This window comes from Megalobrama amblycephala, linkage group LG8 (genome assembly GCF_018812025.1).
Source record: "Megalobrama amblycephala isolate DHTTF-2021 linkage group LG8, ASM1881202v1, whole genome shotgun sequence".
Taxonomy (NCBI): domain Eukaryota; kingdom Metazoa; phylum Chordata; class Actinopteri; order Cypriniformes; family Xenocyprididae; genus Megalobrama; species Megalobrama amblycephala.
The window spans coordinates 13,672,945-13,694,090 of NC_063051.1; the positions used below are offsets into that span (position 1 = coordinate 13,672,945).

The 21,146-nt window shown below is 37.3% G+C and overlaps 1 protein-coding gene across 3 annotated transcripts in view; it reads left to right on the forward strand.

Annotated features, from left to right (window-relative positions):
• The window catches only part of srgap3 (SLIT-ROBO Rho GTPase activating protein 3), a 113,181-nt gene that overhangs the window by 71,830 nt on the left and 20,205 nt on the right, over window positions 1-21,146 (forward strand). For 2 of the 3 annotated variants that reach the window (XM_048199532.1, XM_048199530.1), the window contains exons 7-18: window positions 874-1,095; window positions 1,466-1,567; window positions 6,753-6,950; window positions 7,517-7,601; window positions 10,025-10,052; window positions 12,502-12,604; window positions 14,893-14,953; window positions 15,610-15,687; window positions 16,573-16,707; window positions 17,326-17,431; window positions 19,039-19,266; window positions 20,581-20,654. In XM_048199532.1, coding sequence (XP_048055489.1) covers window positions 874-1,095; window positions 1,466-1,567; window positions 6,753-6,950; window positions 7,517-7,601; window positions 10,025-10,052; window positions 12,502-12,604; window positions 14,893-14,953; window positions 15,610-15,687; window positions 16,573-16,707; window positions 17,326-17,431; window positions 19,039-19,266; window positions 20,581-20,654 — 1,420 coding nt within the window. Of the gene's footprint in view, window positions 1-873; window positions 1,096-1,465; window positions 1,568-6,752; window positions 6,951-7,516; window positions 7,602-10,024; window positions 10,053-12,501; window positions 12,605-13,118; window positions 13,150-14,892; window positions 14,954-15,609; window positions 15,688-16,572; window positions 16,708-17,325; window positions 17,432-19,038; window positions 19,267-20,580; window positions 20,655-21,146 lie in introns of all 3 variants that reach the window. The other variant, XM_048199531.1, reaches the window with a different exon arrangement.

Genomic DNA, 21,146 nt, shown 5'->3' on the forward strand with positions numbered 1-21,146 from the left:
AAACAGGTTTATTCAAACAGATTCATCGTGGCAAAACTTGCTAACCCCAATACACAGTAGAAAATTAGTGGTTTTCTGCTTTAGACTGAAATATGTTTGCCTCGGAGCAAATAGCAGTTTCAGCATTATTGATAGACACAATAAATACCTTTGAAATGTCTGGATTTACTTCTATTTATGGTTACGATCTATGGTTAATTGCAAATACTGAGAATTAGCACCACTGCTGTTATTAGACCAATAATGTCTACAGATCTAAACCTGGGGATATTACTAGCTTTTTACAAATGTACACCTCCTCTCCTGTAGCTTTGTAATGCTAAACAGAGTGTGCCAAAGGCTATGACTGTGTAGTGTTTGCACTCAAACCCTTTTCAGCATAAAATATGGATTTGCTGGCCAATAGAGCGGTAACTGCTTCATCGCAATGGCTCACAGAGGTTTAAAGTTTCCCTCAAGCAATTTTAAACTTGCTCCACGTTGCTAAAAGAGGTTAGTTGCACATTTGTTGCATGTTTAAACTAATTAGCTAAGATGTCCCACTGCGCTCATTCTTCTAATTATAGATACTGACGATCTCGATTCTCCGCAGGATGAGATTCACTCATTTAGATCATGTCGTTTTAATGACAATACCATCCACGGAGATACAGGAGATGCTACCTGTCTTACATTTCATCTTGCCAGAGTGAAATGTGAAATCTCAAGACTGCTAAAAATAGGCATCACCATGGAAACATTTTGGCAAATAAAGTTTCATTTATACTGTCTTCTTAGGAAGAAAGATCGGATTGGTGTTCATCTAAATGTCATGCAGGCTCGCTGTGAGATAATTTATCTCTCAACTTTTATTTTTTCTTCTTCTTTCCACAGTGCTGCGATCTCGGATATCATGCTAGCTTGGCGCGCACATTAAGGACGTATCTGTCTGCTGAGTATAACCTGGAGACATCTCGCCATGAGGGTCTGGACATCATTGAGAATGCTGTAGACAACCTGGACCCTCGCAGTGACAAGCACAAGATCATGGACATGTACAATCAGGTCTTTTGCCCACCCATGCGCTTTGAGTTTCTGCCGCACATGGGAGATGAGGTATCTAGCCTTCAACTTATCCCAAAAAATCTTATTAATGGAACAGTTTGCCCAAAAGTTACAATTCTGTCATCGTTTTCTCACCCTCATGTCGTTCCAAACTGTATGACTTTGAATTCTTAAAGATTATCCTGGCCACTTCATTTCAGTATGATAAAATATTAAAAAAATACCATAAAACGATCATTACAGTGGTCCATATCACCTGTCGTCACCTCGTCATTTTTGGGTTTGGAACATCATGCGATGAGAATATTCATTTTTCGCTGAACTGTTCCTTTAAGAATAATAAAATAATATATGTTTAGTGAAGATCTAAGACATGTCAACACATAAATGTATGACAGAGATCAACTTCTGTGCATCTCAGGTATGCCAGGTGAGTGCCCAGCAGCCCGTGCAGACCGAACTTCTGATGCGTTACCACCAACTGCAGTCCCGCTTGGCCACACTCAAGATTGAAAACGAGGAGGTAAGAATTATCACAGTTAATACATTCAATGTTTTATCATGGACATTATCATGCTATTCACCTCTCAGTAATACTGATTTAGTCTGAGTGTCAGATGCCACACTCACAGACTGTTCACTGACTGTGATGCATATTGCATACTACAATAAGGTTTTACAAAATTGCTAGCTCTAATCTGATTGACTGGCTTTATCCAATTTCCAAAAAGTCGGGGTGTGCAGGTCTTTATCACTCTGCTGGGAAACAAAGTTATGGTACGGTAACCTTACCGATACCGCGCCAAGCAGTTACAAGGAATGCTTCAGTAAAAGATATAGTCGATTTAATTTGGAGGTTTTTTAATAGTTCAAGGCATTGAATCTTGAGAGATTTTCAGAGTTTTTAGAGCACAACTATGTATTCCACTTTGTTCTTAAAATGATTAATTTCAGCTTTCAGCTCACCTCCAAACATACAAAAAAAAAAAAAAAAAAAAAGACTGGTTGGCGGATTTACAGTGTCAGTCAGATGACCCTGTCTAAGTGGGTGGCTCTGTGTCAGAACAAGCTACAAAGTGGTCCCATACATCGAACCTATAGGACAATACTATTGAAACATGAAAATCCTAATTAACCCTATTATCTTAGATCGGTGGTTCCCAAACTTTTTAGCTTGGAGTACCCCCTGAAGGGATTACCATCCTTCCGCGTACCCCCTCTCTTCCACTTAGACTGCAGTCACACCTTTACCATTAAGGGACAATATTTGCCCCCTAAATTGATTTTCCAGTGCATTTTTTTTACCTTTCTGGATAACTTTATAAAATAAATACTGTTTTAAATAAAAAATGTTCAATAGAGAAATATGCAATGAATGTAAAACTAAGTAAAACTTTTAAATATTAAACTAAAACCGCCAGTAGGTGGCAGCAAGTCACTGTTTTTATGAGTGAGTCATCGAGTCATTCATTTAGTAATGAAGCAAGTGGCTGTGAATGAATCATTGAATCATTGACTCTTACGATTCGTTCAAAGCCGCAGAATTGTTCGCGAAACACAGACGTGTGTTGTAGTTCTGATGTGGTTTTCGTTAGAACTATTATTTCATTGCAAAATAGAGTAAATACTGACAGTACTGTGTTTAAAATGAATGTTTTGTTTTTTGACCTGTTGTATAATAATGTCACGTTTGCAGTCATGTGGATATTTTGGAACAAGTGCGTTCTCGTTATCATCATTAAATACAAGAACTCACACAAGGTATGTTTTTGTATCGGAGAAAGTTTGAGTCTTAAATCGAAATTAATCCATTATCTGTGTCTATATTTGTTCTTTATGCGAGTAAGTGCTAAATCCCCACTTTTACAAAGGTGCATTGTCGAGAACGGCAGTAATTTAGCGTGATTGAAATCAGCAGACTGCACGCAATGCATGCTGCTTGTGTGGATACAGTCATTTTTGACTGCAAATGATGAGGTAATTTGATTAAATGTGCTGGATTTCCGACATTTTGGCAGTTAGAAATACATGCTCGATTTTAATATTATTTTAAGGTAGAATTAAATGAACTACTTAGCATTTTGTTCGTGTAAGTTACCCCCTTTTGTCACCTCACGTACCCCAGTTTGGGACCCACTGTCTTAGATCATTGTGATTCATCAGTTCACGTTAAGCTATGGTCAAATTAGTGAAATTTCACTGGCAAAAAAGTCCAGAGTCTACTGTCAATGGCGCAGTGATGACACAGAAGTCACTTTCAGTCCAAACAGCTTTCCGTTAGTCAGTGTGGTATATTATCAAAATCTGCATGGGGAAATCTATTGCCCACACTCAGAATTCCTGATCACGTAGATTCCTGTTGAAATGAATTGAGTTTCCTTGTGAAAATTCAAGGAACAAAAGTAAACGTCACCGAATATTAACAATTTGTGCTGTCAAATCGATTAATCACGATTAATCACATCTAACATAAAAGTTTGTGATTACATAATAATATGTGTGTGTATATATTATTATATTTATATTATATGCACATATATACACACAGAGACCCACACACATATAATATAAATATAGTAATGTATACACACACAAATATATATTGTGAACACAAACTTTTAAGTTAGAAGCGATTTGATAGCACTATAAAAAGTCTTTGAAGGAAACAAATTTCCTTTTGGGCTGATGTCATCAAGCCTTCTAATAATTTTCAATTCTTCCACTTCAAGCACTTGACATCACATTTTAGAAGTAAAATAGGTTGCGAATTCTACTTCCTGTTGACTTTAACTACTGCTGTTGCAACCAAATGCTTTGGAAACTGTTCAGTTTTATTTACACCTGCTCACTGGAAAGATTCATCAACTTCTTTAGTGTGAGTCACAGTTCTGCAGAAAGCCAACTGCCTCTCTCACACGAGTCTTTAGCACTCAAAGAGCCCTCGGCTTTACTCGCGTACATTTTGTTCTGCCGTTTTTAAAGCACTCAAGAGAATACTTCAGCCTAGCAATCAAACTCATTGCAATTTAGTCCATCTTTCCTGGGAACTGAGAGTATATTTTTAGCATTCTCATCTGTTAATGGTGTGTTTCTTTTGGGATGGAACGGTTATCTCCATGTTTGGACTTCAGTGAGGGTAATTCTTTGTCTTGGGAGAACGAATACAACTCAGGCACATTACCAACCAACTAAGTGTATGCAGGTGCTAATGGACTTTATAATAACTCCCGTCTGTGTGTATTGATGACTTCATCTTGCCCTTATCACTTTATGTCTTATAACAAGCTAGTAATGGATGAATTTGTGTCATATGGGAAATGTGCCACATTAATCTGTGTGGGCCTGGGGCCAATTTACACACCGGTCACTACAGCATTCAGACAATCCTTGATTTCATTCATTGATGGGAGTGATCTTTGGTCCCTGGGTCGAATGGAATCCAGTCCTGAAGAAATCATTGGGATCTCTTGAGGGTATAGAGGTTTAGGAAGTTTTCAATCTGTATACTACTGTACATGCTCAAAGGTCACTTGTGGTTTGGCTGTTGTCGTTTATCTTCAAAATAGTGATCAAATTTGGTTCCGATATTTGAGCCCGCACATAGTCTGGGCCGTTGCATAGTTTTGAGGTTTTAAAAGTTTTACCTGCATAAGCATTTAAATAGGCTCCAACGCACTGTGGGCTTATACTGTATCATAGTGACACATAGATGCTATTGCAGAAATAAGGTTGAAGCTTATTGTACACTTTTTTTTTTTCTTCCTGTGATTGTTTTCTCAACCAGTGTACACATATTTTGGGTCTTTCAATATTCTTAAGCTCATATTGTGGGGTTGAATATATCACAGTGCCATGTACCAGTTATTGCAAACAATAAGCAGTTTTTTCCAACTACAATGGGTACAGAAAATGTTATTTTAAAGTATCATAAAAGTTCCCACAAGTAAAGATTTTTTTCCCCCTAATGGCTTGATCAGGTATTTTATTTTATGTTTTTCTTGCTCTGCCAGCATTATAACAACAACATGATAAATAACTATTTTACCAACATTTTTTATGTGTCAGAAAATGTTTTATAGCATAATAATATTTTTCATTAAACATTTTCTTTCTCAATAGAAACTTACTAAGCCTCTTTCTATTTAAAAAAAATGTTTTCATGACACAATTTCTTATTTTAAACTTTTTTATTTTTTGCTTGTATACTGAAACTATATAAGTCCATGACTACTCTAAATTTATAAACAGACTTTTGCTGGAAAACTATGGCATATGGTGTGAAGCATTACTGATTTAGGTATAATTTTAAAATTACTCTAACTGATGCTTCCAAGACTAACTAAATTCCTTTATATTTACATCACTGTCAGGTGTCCAGAAATATGCACTACCGTTCAAAAGTTTGGGGTCAGTAAGATTAGGGCCCTATTTTAACGATCTAAACGCAAAGTGTAAAGCGCACGGCGCAGGTGCACTCAGGGCGTGTCCAAATCCACTTTTGCTATTTTAACGACGGAAAAAAGGTCCGTGGCCCGGGGCGCATTTTTGAAATGGGTTGTCCCTATTCTCTTAATGAGTAATGGGCGTAACGTTCAATAAACCAATCAAAGTGTCATCTCCCATTCCCTTTAAGAGCGAGATGCGCTCGCGCCATGGCGGATTGCTATTTACATGGCGTACACGCGATGAGTCAGTTAATATGTGTGTGTATTGGCACGATTGTTCAATTAATTAGAAAATTTCGTTCATCATTATAAGTAGTAATAGGCTGAATTGAAAATAGGTAGCCTAATTCTAATACACACAATGACTATTCATCATTACATTTTTATATTTATGTAGCCTACACAATAATATTCTTTTACACTGTAATCCTTTTGTTTTTAATATTTGGCATGTTTGTGTGATGCGCATCCCTGTGTGTAATAAGCAAAGTCAACGCGCACTGTGGACATGCCCAGAGGCGCAGTTTCTACCAACGCGCTCTAACAAAAAAATATTGCGCCATTGACTTTAGACTTTAGACCAGGTTTGAGTTGGTCTATGGCGCAGTCTATTTTCAGCTCCTTAAAATAGCAATGCGCCTGAACACACCTCTTTTTTAGACCAGCACGCCCATGGGCGCACTAACTGGTGCAAATGCATTTACTAATTTAAGGACGTGGCGCTGAACGAGAAAACGCGAACGGCGCCGTACGCAAACTAGCAAACACACTTGCGCTGCGCCCTGCGTCGTATTGCGCTGGGTGTATTATAGGGCCCTTTATGTTTTTGGAAAAAAAATGTATATATATTATGCTCACCAAAGCTTTATTTGCTTAAAATTGCTGTAAAACAGTAATATTGTGAAATTATTACAAATTGAAACTATTTTCTATTTCAGTATTTTGTAATGTAATTTGTTCCTGTGACAGCAAAGCTGAGTTTTCAGCATCATTACTCCAGTCTTCAGTGTCACATGATACTTAAGAAATCATTCAGATATGATGATTTGCTGCTCAAGAAACATTTCTTGTCATTGTTGAAAACAGTTTTAATATGTTTTTGCATTTTTTTCAGGATTCTATGATGAATAGAAAGTTGAAAAGAACAGCATTCACTCTTTACTGTCACTTTTGATCAATTTACAACTCTTATGTAACTTATATTCTAAAAGTTCATACTCATCTCTTTTTCACCTTACTGAGACCCTGCTATGTTTTAATTAGGTACGCAAGACCCTGGATGCCACCATGCAGACCTTACAAGACATGCTGACAGTTGAGGACTTTGATGTGTCAGACGCCTTCCAGCATAGCCGATCCACAGAGTCCATTAAATCCGTGGCTTCCGAGAGTTACATGAGCAAGATAAACATTGCTAAGAGACGAGCCAATCAGCAGGAGACAGAAGTCTTTTACTTCACTGTGAGTGGCCTTATTGACACTTATTTATAAGCACTAGGCCCACCAGTACCATTTTTTATTTGTAGGCCATTTTTATATGACATATAGTGATATATGCAATTAATTGTGATTTAAGTTAATTGTGACATATGTAATTAATTCAATTTTTATATTAGATTGGCATTTCTAAGTGTTAGTTATTTCAGACAGAAGATGGTAAAACCCGATATCTTCCATTTATAAGATGAAATCCTGGTCGCCAAGATCTCTGGACTATCAGTAGATCTTTTAATACATGGTTCTCATCAGAATTTTCTCTGCAAACACTGATATGAAAGTCTACTCAGCCTCTCCTATCTTTCTATCCAAACTCAGTCATCACACATGAATCTGCAAAACATTCGTGACAAGGCCCATGCCTCACCGATGAGACGGAAATTAAATACTCCTATTGGAACAGATTGAATTTGCAGCGTGCGAAGTACAGCGAAATCTGTTCTTTGTTGCCCACAGCACACATCACTCCCCAGTTTTAGTCACATCCTATTAAAATCATTAGCTCACTGATGCCTTCATCTGTGTCGCAGAAATTCAAGGAGTACCTGAACGGCAGTAACCTCATCATTAAGCTGCAGGCCAAGCATGACCTGCTGAAACAGACTCTGGGGGAAGGTGAGTCGTCTGTTTATTAAATAAGTTTCTCTCTGCTCTCTGGAAATGCTGAGCGTCAGCTAAGCCTCTGGCACCTAATTGCAACTTTGGTCACTGTTTGATACAAAATTGAAAGTTGTAACAGCACAGCGAGCTCAAGAAGTTTATATCTAATGAATGGTTCTCGACTAATTGGACAAGTCATACAGAAGTGAGATCCAAAAGTTTAAGACCGCTCCTGAAAATTCTTCTATTTTGCATCTACTTGTCTTATTGAAAGCTGGTAGAAGTGAGGCCCTGTTCACACTAGTGCCTTTTCATTTTAAAACAGCATTTAAAACTTCGTCTACACTGGCGTTTCCACAGCGTTTCAGAAACAATCTCCGTCTACACTACACGACCAAAAACGCATGTCACATGACCGTTCATGCACACTGGGTATGCGCGTAGAAGTATAAGCCCGATGGCGATAATGCGTGACGGCGACTCAATGGAGTCGTGGCGTGGGAATACCTCTCGGCTCCCCTCCTGGACCTGCGAGGACACCAATGTGCATTCACAAGGAAAGAGACATTTAACAGCGGCGAGGCTTCAGGTGTGCCTCATTATAAAATGATTGATTCAAAAAAAAAAAAAATTCCCAGATTTTCACTGTGATCCTAGCCTTCACTGTGTTGAGCCTTCAAGGTATGACCATGTTATCACAATGCCACAGTGAAATTTAGTGGCAGACGGATATCCCAAAATCCGAAAGGTTAATAGAGGTCTATTGTTGGATATAGAGCTTTAAACTACATGTTTAAGCAAAATAGTGGGTAATTTTCAACCTCATGTTTACAGTATGTACCACACCTATATCCCACAGTGTATCAATTTAGACCTAGTTTATTAATAAAAAGTGGAATTAATTAAAACAAGCATTGGATATAAAGAAGCCATTGTATATGTATTAGTGTAAACACGCTTGTTTTTAAAAACTGAAGGATAAGTATGTTCATGTAGTTGATAATTACCTTAAATATTCCTTTAAGTCTGAGCCCTTTTGTTGTCCGATGATTATAGAGACGTGCTTTCATGGCCACATTTCCCATAAGGCCTCTTGTCACTTCGGTTACGGGCAGTTTACGCCCAATCAATCAGCTAGTGGCACCAGGGGGGGAATTTCGGCAGCTGCCTGTGCGGCAGCTCATAATCTAATGACGGCACGCTGTGGGACGCCCCAGCTGAGTCCAGCTACCCACGTTTATGATAGCTGACCAGTCCTGCCCTCTTCCCCTCACCAGACTGTGTGCTCAATTACACTTCACCTCTTCGTCTGAGTAAAACCAGACACTCGAGGCTAGCCAAGGTGTGTGTGTGGCAGTGCGTATGCTGCATATACATGAGTTTATCACATATGGTTGCAGCAGGTACCGCCCATGTTTTTAAATTATTCACCTAATTGATCCTCAATCCATTAAGACAATTAGCTTGGCACATCTAATTCTCTCCATTAATGTTATCAAGGGTTGCCATGGTGCCAGCCACCTGGCTTAAATGCTCACTCTTATCATTTAAATGAGTAATGTAGAAGAATAAACGGTCTCTGTTTGAGAATGTCCTGTGGGTAAACTAGATCCTCCCTAACTGCTATCCAGAAACGTGTTTGGAAAGGATTCAGAGTCTTTTTTTAACCCCTCAGCTGGCAGGACAATAGCCTTTCAGTTTTTGGAATGATTTTAGAGGGCAAAGCAAAGGCACACGGGAACCACTCCATTTGATATGCAGATTTAGTGAAATGAAATGATTTGAGGGGCCACTTCACATCACTAAAGTACCCATGGAGAAACATTAGTGTTTCCACCTCATTACATGGCGATTCAGAATTGGAAAAACTTGGTCTGTATTATGGGCGTGTGCTCTTGAGATGTTAATTTTGAGTCTTTTTTCATTTTTTCCCCCCAAACTGACATTTAACTAGTTTGGTAGTTTAACATTCTTGCATTATCTGGGATTTTTGTGACCTTTCTTTTGTGGGGGTGTATATTTTTCATTGTTTGTATCGTTTCGATACCAGGGAACCCTTTTAGGCAACACTGAATATTGGGACAAAGACCTTAGTGGGCTGTCACAGATATCGCTCAGTGTCATCTCTTGATGAACACCCACTCTTTACACACCCTCATACACACAAATACAAACACACACACTCATTTAGCCTCTTTTAGTTCCCTTCTGTGACCGTCTGACACCCCACAGGGCCCTTCCGAGGTTTCTACGGTGACCAGTGCTCCTTTTTGTCTCAAGCGCAGTGTGGCTGCTCACCCATTCATCTTGCCTTCAATAGTGCTGGCCATTCTCACGATAGCCCTCAGTACACTCTGACCGAGTTTTAGAAGTCAGTGCATGAGATCACACTAATAATGACATTTCTGACTCCTCCCTCTTTCCTCTCTGACTTTCAGGAGAAAGGGCCGAATGTGGAACTACAAGGTAAGAGAGTTCTGATGATGATAATTGGCATCTGTGATTCCATGTAGAACCTTTAACATCCTTGGAACCTTTACATTGCACAAAAGGTCATTTATAGTGGAAAAAGGTTCCTCAGATTACTAAAATATTCTTCAAACTAAGAAATACATGGTTCTTTTTAAGAACTTTTAACTGAAAGGAATCCAAAATGGCATCACTGTGAAAAGTCCCTTTTGGAACCTTTATTTTTAAGATTAAAGAAATAGGGTACAACTGGGCTAAAGGCGCCGCGGAGCAAAAGGCGCTTTTGATTTTATTTTCCTCTAAATCACTAGATGGCACAAAAACTTGCCGCAGCACTTTCCTAAATATCCGCTTTTCAGAATGCACGTGCAAATTTGTCTGGTCCTTGATGCGACCGCGGGCAGCAACGCAAAGTTGATTCTGAGGTAGTTTGATCTAATATTTGATGTTTTTTAAAATGTTGTTGATTTAAGTAGCAAATGAGAATCGATTAAATTAATGTTTTTATTTTCAGAGAAAGGTCTTCTTAATGATTTTCAGTTTTGTTCAGTATGGTATTTGGGGTAAAAAGCGCCCCTGCTGTTGGGACACAAGGCACAATAATTAACATGATAATGAATAGCTGCTTACTTTTCCATTTGTTGATATGACATGGTTAGAGTGAGATGGCAAAAATCATATATCAAACTGGGTATCCATCTTAGAGATAATACCCATATTTAACGAAACAACCATATTTCAAAATATTTATCATATCATAATAAAATATCATTTATTGTTGCTACTGTAAATCTATATTAAATATTATGGGATCTCCTTCAATGCTTTCATAGTTTTATTTTTTAAAGTAAATTTGTTTCTGTATTTTTTTAAAAATATATTTTTATATTACATAGGCCTATTTTAATGACAGTATATTTATTGAACAAAAAATCATTCTTTTATTTATCAAAATAAACAGAAAATAGTACAAACTTTGCTAATTATTGATTCTTTCCAACAAGTATTAACCTAGACATTATTTTAGCTAAAGTATTTGTATCAATACTGTGTGCCTTTTACCCTCACCACCTCATTAATTTATAAGATTTATAAACAAAATTAACCACTTTTATGATTTTCACACAAAATCTGTTGCGTTATCAATGTTCAATACAAACATATATATTTTTCCTGCAGTCATACACTTTTTGCACATTTTTTCTTAAGGTGTGCCGTTAGCCCTGTTGTACCCTACTCTTTTACTACAATAGCTATTTTTGTCCAATTATATGGTCTCAAAACTTGTTAGTCCATGGGGTCACTAAAGAATAAGATTCAGTCATTGTTATACTTCTCATTCATATTCATTATCCATATCCATGATTATTGTTTTTAATGAAAAAAGTTACTTTATCACAATCACAAATCTTTTTATGCCATTTTTATACTAAAAAGAGATACAAACTTTATTTGTCAGTCCATTTTCTGCATGTTCAGCTGATAAAACAACCTCTAAATCACATAACAGGCTAGGGTAAAAGCAAGAGAGGAAAAACAAAACTTTTTTGATATTGCTCAGCGGTCAAAAGGGGACTTGTCCTCAAGCTGTCACTGGCAGGGGCTCAACTCATGCTGGGTTATCCAGAATGTCCTCTGACAGTCGGAGAATGCTGAGAATAGAGCCTTCCTGGTAAACAGATGCAGACCTGTTCTGACCTCTCAGTTGGATGACATCTACCAGTGTTGCCATTGATAATCATATGCCCTTTACTTAAATGTTAAAATTAAACCTACACTGCACAATTACGCAAATGTAGCTGCGAATGCTTGGCCAGCACTGCGAATGTTGTTGCAGCGACCTATGAAACCGTGCTTGTAATAGCATTCGCATTCACGTTTCAGACCTAAACAATAAAATGAATAGGTATTTTGTCAAGCTCTATGACACAATGTCTATACTTCATCATGCAAAGATTCTCTAATTCAGTTGAAAACATCCCCATCTCTGTTAATGATTAATCACGTAAACAAATATAGACGACAGCATGCGCTATGCCCTCAGGTTTACAACCAAAGTACAGAACCATGTCATGTTTGACTTTGATTGCATTTACCAGTCTGTCACAACAGCAATTATGTTTCCATAGTTAAATGTTTTAATAAGAGCCCGATTCGGTGCTGCTATAGGGAATAGAAAACTCCCTGCAGTTGTTATCGGTTAATTTGAGGTCAAAAGCATTAGGATGTAATTACGATCTTTTAAAGAACAACAATTAATGCCTGTTGCTTATTTAAACCCTTTATTATCGGCTGTTTCCTCTGCTAAGACATAAGTAAGAGTTAATGGCACGATTGTGTAAATTGGAAAGGGTTGGGCTACATAGAGTTAAAGTCTTTGATATATGTGATTTCAAAGGGAATTTTGTGTGTGTTCTTGTTCCATCTAACCATCTCCATTCCTCAGACCCCCAACCCTTCCCCCGAAACCACAGAAATTGCGGAAACCAAGGCCTCGTTCCATCTATAACCATAAGCTGTTTAATGGCAATATGGAGAGTTTCATTAAGGTACCCACTGACTTTGGTGCTAACAGTGCCCTCTGGTGGGCCGGAGGGATGGCTAAACCTCTGGCTATCTTTTCTGACTGACTCATGCGCTTACACCCTCTATTTGCTTCCGTTAATTTCCGTCTTTCGCCAGGTGGCGATGATGCAGATGATAAGGGTGGCAGCTGATGCCCTCCTGCCTAAATAGAGACTCAGCAGGGCCCATTAGTTATTAAGCAACTGCCCTGATGCTTAATTCACACAATTAAGTGGTCGATTACCCCTTAAACTTAAACTATTTTGAAAAGACATTTTAAATAGCAGAGGAAAAAATGAACTGAAGGGCATCACGTTCTCCACATGTCTCCCTTTACTGCATCTCAAGCCATTCCAGCAGCTGTCCTAATGCTATTCCACCCAGTCACCACGACGACACTGTCGTCTCCATGGCGATTCTGTCGTCCCTTCCTCTCTAACTGTGATTTTCTCACCTCTTTTACTCCTCTGCTCTGCTCTACACTGCTTTGTGTCCTAGGGGAAGACGGAATGCTCGTACCCGCAATCAGGTACTGTAGAATAGGGCCAGCCACGGAGTCTTTACCTTTCAGATAAGGCTGTAATACATTTGCTTAGACAAATGGCTTGTCATTGTTTCTTTTCACAAAAGTTCAAAGAGAAATTCTAACGAGCTTTCTGTAGTGACCTAGGATGAGTTGCTACTAGTAGCCTTGGCTGAACTTTTAATCATTTCTTCTATTGTGTAATGCTCTCAAGGACAGACATGCATAATGCTTTGCTTTATTCTCTACTAAAACAAACAAAAAAGACTTTTTCTTTTTTAGTTTTGTGGATACATTACTTGTTTTTGAAGCATTTAGCAAATAGATGAAAATTGTTGAAGCAAATTGTTACTTTCTTAAAGGTGCACCAAGCAGTTTTTCCATTTTTAAAAAGTTTTGCACTTAATGATATGCAAATATATTTGTTTTGTTACAGTTAGCGCTGTCAAATCAGTTAATCATGATTAATCGCATGATTAATCAACCTTTATGTCACACTCTAAAAAATGCTGGGTTAAAAACAACCCAAGTTGGGTTGAAAATGGACAAACCCAGCGATTGGGTTAAATGTTTGCCCAACCTGCTGGGTAGTTTTATTTAAACCAACTATTTTTTAAAAATTGCTATATGGCTAGCTTAAAATGAACCCAAAATAGTTGGGAAATTAAAAACCAGATGCAAGTAGAGGCAACAATAATAGACAAAAGGTGAATGTTTATTAATAAGCTTTAATATTTTAGTAATATAAATTTAATAGTTTATTAATATAAATTTATTAATAAGCAATTTAATAAATGTTTATTGTTTAATAATTATTCATTGAACATTAATAAATGTTCATTTCCAACATACTTTGGGTTCATTTTAATTAAGCAATACAGTAATTTTTAAACAATAGTTGAGTTAAATAAAACTACCCAGCAGGTTGGGCAAACATTTAACCCTACCGCTGGGTTAAAACAACCCAATTGCTGGGTTTGTCCATTTTCAACCCAACTTGGGTTGTTTTTAACCCAGCATTTTTTAGAGTGTAGATGCGATTAATGGTGATTATTCGATTTAATGGCACCTAACATAAAAGCACTATATTGAATTAAAATAATGTATACTTACATGAGATAACCCCAGTCATAGAATTAGCCTTGAAAAAGCTGTTTTAATTCTACATATTCCACAAGAAAGCATGTCCAATAATTATGGAATTACGGAAATAAAGCAAGTAGTTTTTAGTTGGTCATGTGATCTCAAAATGGAGGCCCAATGATGTGACCTGCTCCATGTAAAATACAACATGTTTTATTAGGTTTATCATGATTGTATATGATATTAAACATAATTTTCTTAATAGTATTTTTTTTTTCTTGAGGGAAATATGTGCAGGTGCACCTTTTAATGGGGTAGTTCACCTAAAAATAACACTTCTGTATGTCATAATTTACTCACAATGTATGACTTTCTTCTGCAGAGCACAAAAAAAAATATTTTGAAAAATGTAAAAAAAAAAAAATGTCCATACAATGAAAGTTAATTGGGTCCAATGTTGTTTGACTTTGACTTGCATTGTATGTACAAAACTGTCTTTTAAAATATTATATTTTGTTTTCCATGGAAGAAAAAAGTTTACAGGTTTGGGATGACATGAGAGTGAGTAAATGAGGACAGAATTGTCATGTTTTGGTGAACTATCCCTTTAAATCTCAGCCACAGCTTTAAAACTGGTGCCATTTCATAATGATTGTTGTCTTTCAGGATTCAGGTCAACCCATTCCTCTGGTGGTGGAGAGCTGTATTCGATACATTAATCTATATGGTAAGCGGTTCAAGGAAAGGTCACTAATCGATTGCAGATAAACATGCTGACTCAGGAGCTACTGGAAACCATTAGAGTGCTCTCCAAAAACAACACAGCCCCTTATCATTCAGTGAGCGCTCGACACTGAACCACAGAGAGACACAGATGCTAATTTAAATAAGGAGGACTCATCTGTTGTAAGTTTTAGTGATCCCGTGATGCTTTCGAAAAAGTTCCATATAAAAGTCCATCTGTCAGGGTGAAGCTGAAGTCAGTGAATTTAGAGAACGACATCGGTTTGGCTGCTAAATATGCTGTGGATAGATGATTTATTATTCTGCTAGAGACTATAAATGTTTATGGATGTCAAGGCAGAAAATAATAATGCTATAAACTCTCAATTCTCTGTGCTGGCTCAAAAATTGCTAACAGGAACCTAATCTACTCTTTCTGTGAGATTATTGCTTTAAGATCACAGGCGTTCCCTCAGGATCTAGTGAAATCTCAGAAAATGATTGGAACCTCTTTAACAAAACTCATATGTGCCCAAATAAAGGATCCCTCAGGGAAATGTTGCAATTTCTTCTGTGCGCATCTTGTTTTAACTTGAGATAACGCAATATCATGCCTTGACAAGTTTGCAACTCATGTTTCTATTTATTTTCCTGTACCAGGGCTGCAACAACAAGGCATATTCCGAGTTCCTGGATCTCAGGTGGAAGTCAATGATATTAAAAATTCATTTGAAAGAGGTTAGTCCCCTAGAGATGAACTGTAATTATTTTTCAGTTCTTTTTTTTTTTTGTACTTTCTAAGCAGAGGGTGTAAATAACATCATAAAATTGTATTTGAAAGCAGGTTTCAATTTACCAAAGCTTTAATGTTAAACAAATTGATTCTCCATTTAGCTTGGGTTTGCAGATACAAACAATTATGTGCCTGGTTTTGAGATTCACAAATGGTGTCAGAAAGAGAGTCTGTCATTTCTAAGCCTTTACCATCATTGAAATCTTTCTATTGCACTGAAACATTCACTACCTAGACTTTCCCAGAATGCACCATTGAAACCCCAGAGTGTGGGCTGTTCGCTATGTTCTCCTGTTTTGTAATTCAATAAATTGTAAGAACACATACTGAAGAACAATAGCAGGAAAATCACAAAAAAAAATTATAATATTCCCCTTCTCACATAAAGGTCTAAATCAGATTGTAACGGTAGAAAAGAAAAAAAGACAAAAGCATTGCAAGAAAATAAATGTAAAAAAAAAAGGAATAATTCATCAGATATGGAGGACAACTGCATATTTCATCTACAAGAGATATGCGAGATAAACAAATGATACCAGAAGAATATCAGTCATAAAACTTATACAGTGATCTTGTCGATAAATAGCTATGTTTTAATGTGCAGCCTTGTCGCAGGTAATTTAATCATCAGCATCATAATATTAAGTGCATCAAGGTGTCTGCTAGTGCCTAAATTTGTGTTCATGTTCAAATGATTCACATCAGAGAAACTTTTTTAAAGACCCTCTCTTAATACATTGCATGTATTCATTAAGTAACTTATTGCATAGTTAAAGTCTAAATTTGATTGTTAATATACTGTATTTGATTTATTTATTGTTCACTTTCAGGTGAGGATCCACTGGTTGATGATCAGAGCGATCAGGACATCAACTCAGTGGCAGGTGTTCTCAAGCTGTATTTCAGAGGGCTGGAAAACCCCTTGTTCCCCAAGGAGCGCTTCCTGGATATGATCTCCACCATCAGTGAGTGCTGCATTCAGCTGCAGGATAGGTCGAAATGTCACTGGAGTGACTAAATCTGATATTACTCCACAGATTTCTTGTTATTTGTTGTGTGTTCTTATTGGCACTTGGCTTCATCTTTGCAACCTGTCAAAGCATTTAGTTAACTTAGTAGAAATTAATGTTTTTATTAATCAATGATGCATTAAATTGATCAAAAGTGACAGTAAAGATATTTATAATATTAGAAAATATTATTCTATTAATCAAAAATTCCTGCTTCAACAAAGACATTAAGCATTGCGACTGTCTTCCACATTGATAATAATATGAAACATTTCTTCAAATCAGCTTATTAGAATGATTTCTGAAGGATCAGTAATGGCTGCTGAAAATTCTGCTTTGCCATCACACAAATACATTTAATTTTACAATATATTAAAATAGAAAATAGTTATTTTAAGTTGTAATAATATTTTACAATAATACTGTTTTTACTGTATTTTTGTAAAAAAAAAAAAAAAATAGAGCCTTGGTGAGAATCATAGCGACCCCAAAGCTTTGAGCAGTTTGTAAATTTTAAATGTGGAGCTGTAGGTTGTTATATTTGAATGTTGGTTTGTCGGTTGCTTGTTTCAGAGCTTGAATCATCTGCTGAAAGAGCCCACCACATCCAGCAGATCATCGTCACCCTTCCTCGCACCATCATCATTGTCATGAGATACCTGTTTGCTTTTCTCAATCAGTAAGTGACCGTTTTGTGTGGCATACTTTCAACCAGCTGATCCACAATCACACACGCACATACATTCTCAAAAGTGGGATGCTAAACTGTAATTTTACCTCACTGCCTTCACAGCGTCTCTGTCTTTAGACTGTAAATCTCCTAGTAAATCTCCATTTATATGAATAGCGGCAGTCACAAGCAAAGACATTCATTATATTTACAAAGAGCTATTCAACAGCCCCTACTGTTCTTGTCTAATTTATGACCACGTCTGTCAAGGAGTGCTTTAGCGGATATTTACGCCAGAAGAAACCCATCAGTCTGTACTGTACTATACCTGTCCTCTTCTCCTGGCTTTTTATTGATGCTTCCTGTCCTCACCCTCCCCCAGACCAAACTGAGAATTTGATTTCACATCATGAGTTTTCCCTCTGACTTCTTTCCCCCTTTCATTTGCTGTCGGTGCCCGCAGCTCTTGCAGCTGTGACTCATTCGGACTTAACTTCTTCAGTCAAGAGAGTTCCCAATGAGAGATGAGCTCTCTTCTGTTGAAAGATAATACACTGTGCATGAAGATGAATTCTCCAGAATAAAGTTATGAATGAATGTATTGAAACGGACAGCAGGGATAAGAGAGAAAGTTTTTAATTTCTGCAGAATTACGTCACCTTTAAGAACCAGTGGCGGCTACTGGTCTGTCAGAGAGGGGAAGCTCATTTTCGGCCTACATCATAAAATTGTCTATTTATTTAAAAGTAAATTCTGCCCTACGTTCCTTTTCAAGAAAATGGTCTGTGACCCTGTCGTACCAACTAGGAGTCTTTTCAAGTGACTTGACCAGTGTCCTCTCAATGGCCAGCAGAGCTAGGCTGCTTAATGAATGAATGAATGAAGGAAGGAATGAATGAATGAATGAACGATCTAAAAAAAAAAAATTAAACTCTGTAAATCTGAAACAAGGAATGTGGTGTATAATTGTGTGAAATGTATGATGAAAATCAAGCAATTTCGCCAAGCAAATATCAAAGAAATAGGTTGCAGCAGTTTTTATTTCGACTGAACTTGAGAAATCCATGATGGGACTGAGCGCGAATAGCTTCAGTGATTCCTTATAGTACAGAATCGCTGTCAGTCAAAAGGAGATGCAGTCTTTCGACAGACCCTCCAATCATCACGCAGAAGCTCGGAGTCCGGGCCAGCCCACTCCCCATTCACCCCCAGAGACGCTGAGCGTCTGTGGGCGGGACATAATCGCAGCGTTTATCCAATGACCGTCTAGTTTCGAAGCGCTGAAAAAAAACGTTCAAAGCAGCCCCATTGAAGTCAATGGACGCTGGGCTTCAATAGGGAAATGCACTGTGACGCTGCGGGAATGTATGAGAAGGAATCGAGTCAGCCGACCTGCTATATGTAACTGATTCTGAACGAACTCGTCTTTGAGATTAACGTTTTCTAACGCATTTTTAGTCAATAAAATGTTAATACAATAGTACATATTTGACCATTAATTTTGTGACATTATAAGGGAAGCCGAGCTTCCCTTGCAGTCTTAAAGAAATCGCCACTGTTAAGAACGTAAGGACACGTAAAGCTTTTTCACTCTCTCTGTCTCTTCATCTTTCTAGTCTGTCCCAGTACAGTGATGAGAACATGATGGACCCATATAACCTCGCCATCTGTTTTGGACCCACTCTGATGCCCATCCCCGAGGGTCAGGACCCTGTGGCCTGCCAGGCTCATGTTAATGAGGTCATTAAGACCATCATCATCCACCATGAGGTCATCTTCCCCAGCCCGCGAGAGCTTGATGGCCCTGTCTATGAGAAATGCATGACTGGAGGAGAGGAGTACTGGTGAGCTCGAAGATTTAGCTGGATTTTGTTGTTACTGAGGAATGTCATAATTTCTCTATTAGAGCCAGTTGTGGCTTAAACTGAGCTCTCCAAATGAATGGGGAGTTTAGCGCTCAGGTCATATAAAGTGGAATACCTTTGGAAGACTATTGCTAAAAGCAATATTTCTACTTATAAAACAGATGGCTATAAAATCTGATTGAACCCTTACAAAAAAATTATTGCAGCATTACCATGGTACAGTGTTGGTATCAGATGGAAATACCTTATGGTTGTTTGATATATACTGTATTATTGTTCTAAAAGATTACCAGATTAATATACCATGGTTTTCACATGGTATTCCAGGATACTTGGTGGAAGTGTTTTGCTTTGATTATATTTAGTAATAAACTTTAAAAGGTGTCGTTCAAAAGTCTGGTTTTGAAAAGTTTTTTTAATATTGAAATTAGATTTTTATGTTCACCAAGGCTGCATTTTGTGATTGGAAATACAATAAAAACTGTAATATTATTGTGAAATATTAGTACAATTTAAAATAACTGTTTTGTAAAAATATTTTAAAATGTAATTTATTCCTGTGATGGCAAAGCTGAATTTTCAGCATCATTGCTCCAGTCTTCAGTGTCACATGATCCTTCGGAAATCATTCTAATATACTGATTTGGTGCTCAAGAAACATTTCTTACTATTATCAGTTTTAAAACCTGTTTAATATTTTTGTGGAAACTATGATAATTTTTTTTTCAGGATTCAGAAGAACAGTATTTATTTAAAATCGAAATAGAATTAATGCATCCTAGCTAAACAAAAATATGAATTTCTTTCAAAAAAAGAAAACCTTATGAACTCCAAACTTTTGAACTGTTGTGTATTTATTGAATGTGCTGTTTTAAAAGCAATAAGCACTTGATACTCTTTGTTACCCGTTTTTACTCGTGAATCATGTTTTACTCAAAAACATGTTTCAAGAGCTTGCGTTTTTTCCCCATTGACCTGCATCTTGTGTTTTTAACAGAAAAAACATGTTCTGTGTGAACCAGCCATTATCCATGGTAAAATCACTGTAGTGCAGTCTCTTGTGGCATATTGATTTAAAGTTCCCATGAAATCAAAATTTGACTCTTGTGGCTTTTAGTCCTCTATGCTTGTCAAACCATTTCATGGAGTCTTTAATATTGATTTTAGTTGGAGTGACATTGCAAAACTGTAATTGCCATGGTTTTTCCTATGCCGGCATTATCACATGTGCAGTTATTGTGTGTACTGTGCTTTTAAACATCACTTTCTCTTTGTGTTTGTATGTTCACACAGTGACAGCCCTCACAGTGAACCAGGCACCATTGATGAAGCAGACAACTGCACCGAACCACACACAAGCGATGATGGTACAGGCATTTTGGCATTCATTCATTGCTTTATACACACTCTAATCATTGTCTCTTATGGCAGGATGTTGTATTCAGTTCTATTGTATAAGAGACCACAAATAACCAGAAGCAGAAATCAGCATTTGAGGTTTTTAGTTTACTTAGTCAATAGAACTACAGTCAGATGTTTATGCTAGCCTTTGGAGTGAAAGGAATGAAAATGTCTACATATTGCTTCTTAAAAAAACAGAAAAATTGTTTTGCCTTGTGTATTTTGAAGATGATGTGCTGATTAGCATTGCTGTGTTATGCTCTGGCTGACCTTTCTGAGCCTTCAGGCTTGTGTGTGTGTGTGTGTGTGTGTGTGTGTGTGCACATGTATGTCAACCACCTAATTGTCATCAGATGTCAAAACTGGCATTGAAACATCTGGGTCAAATTCAGTTTCATCTTAAAAAAAAGAGAGAAAAAGAAACAACAATATTATTCATACAACCACAGCCAATATGA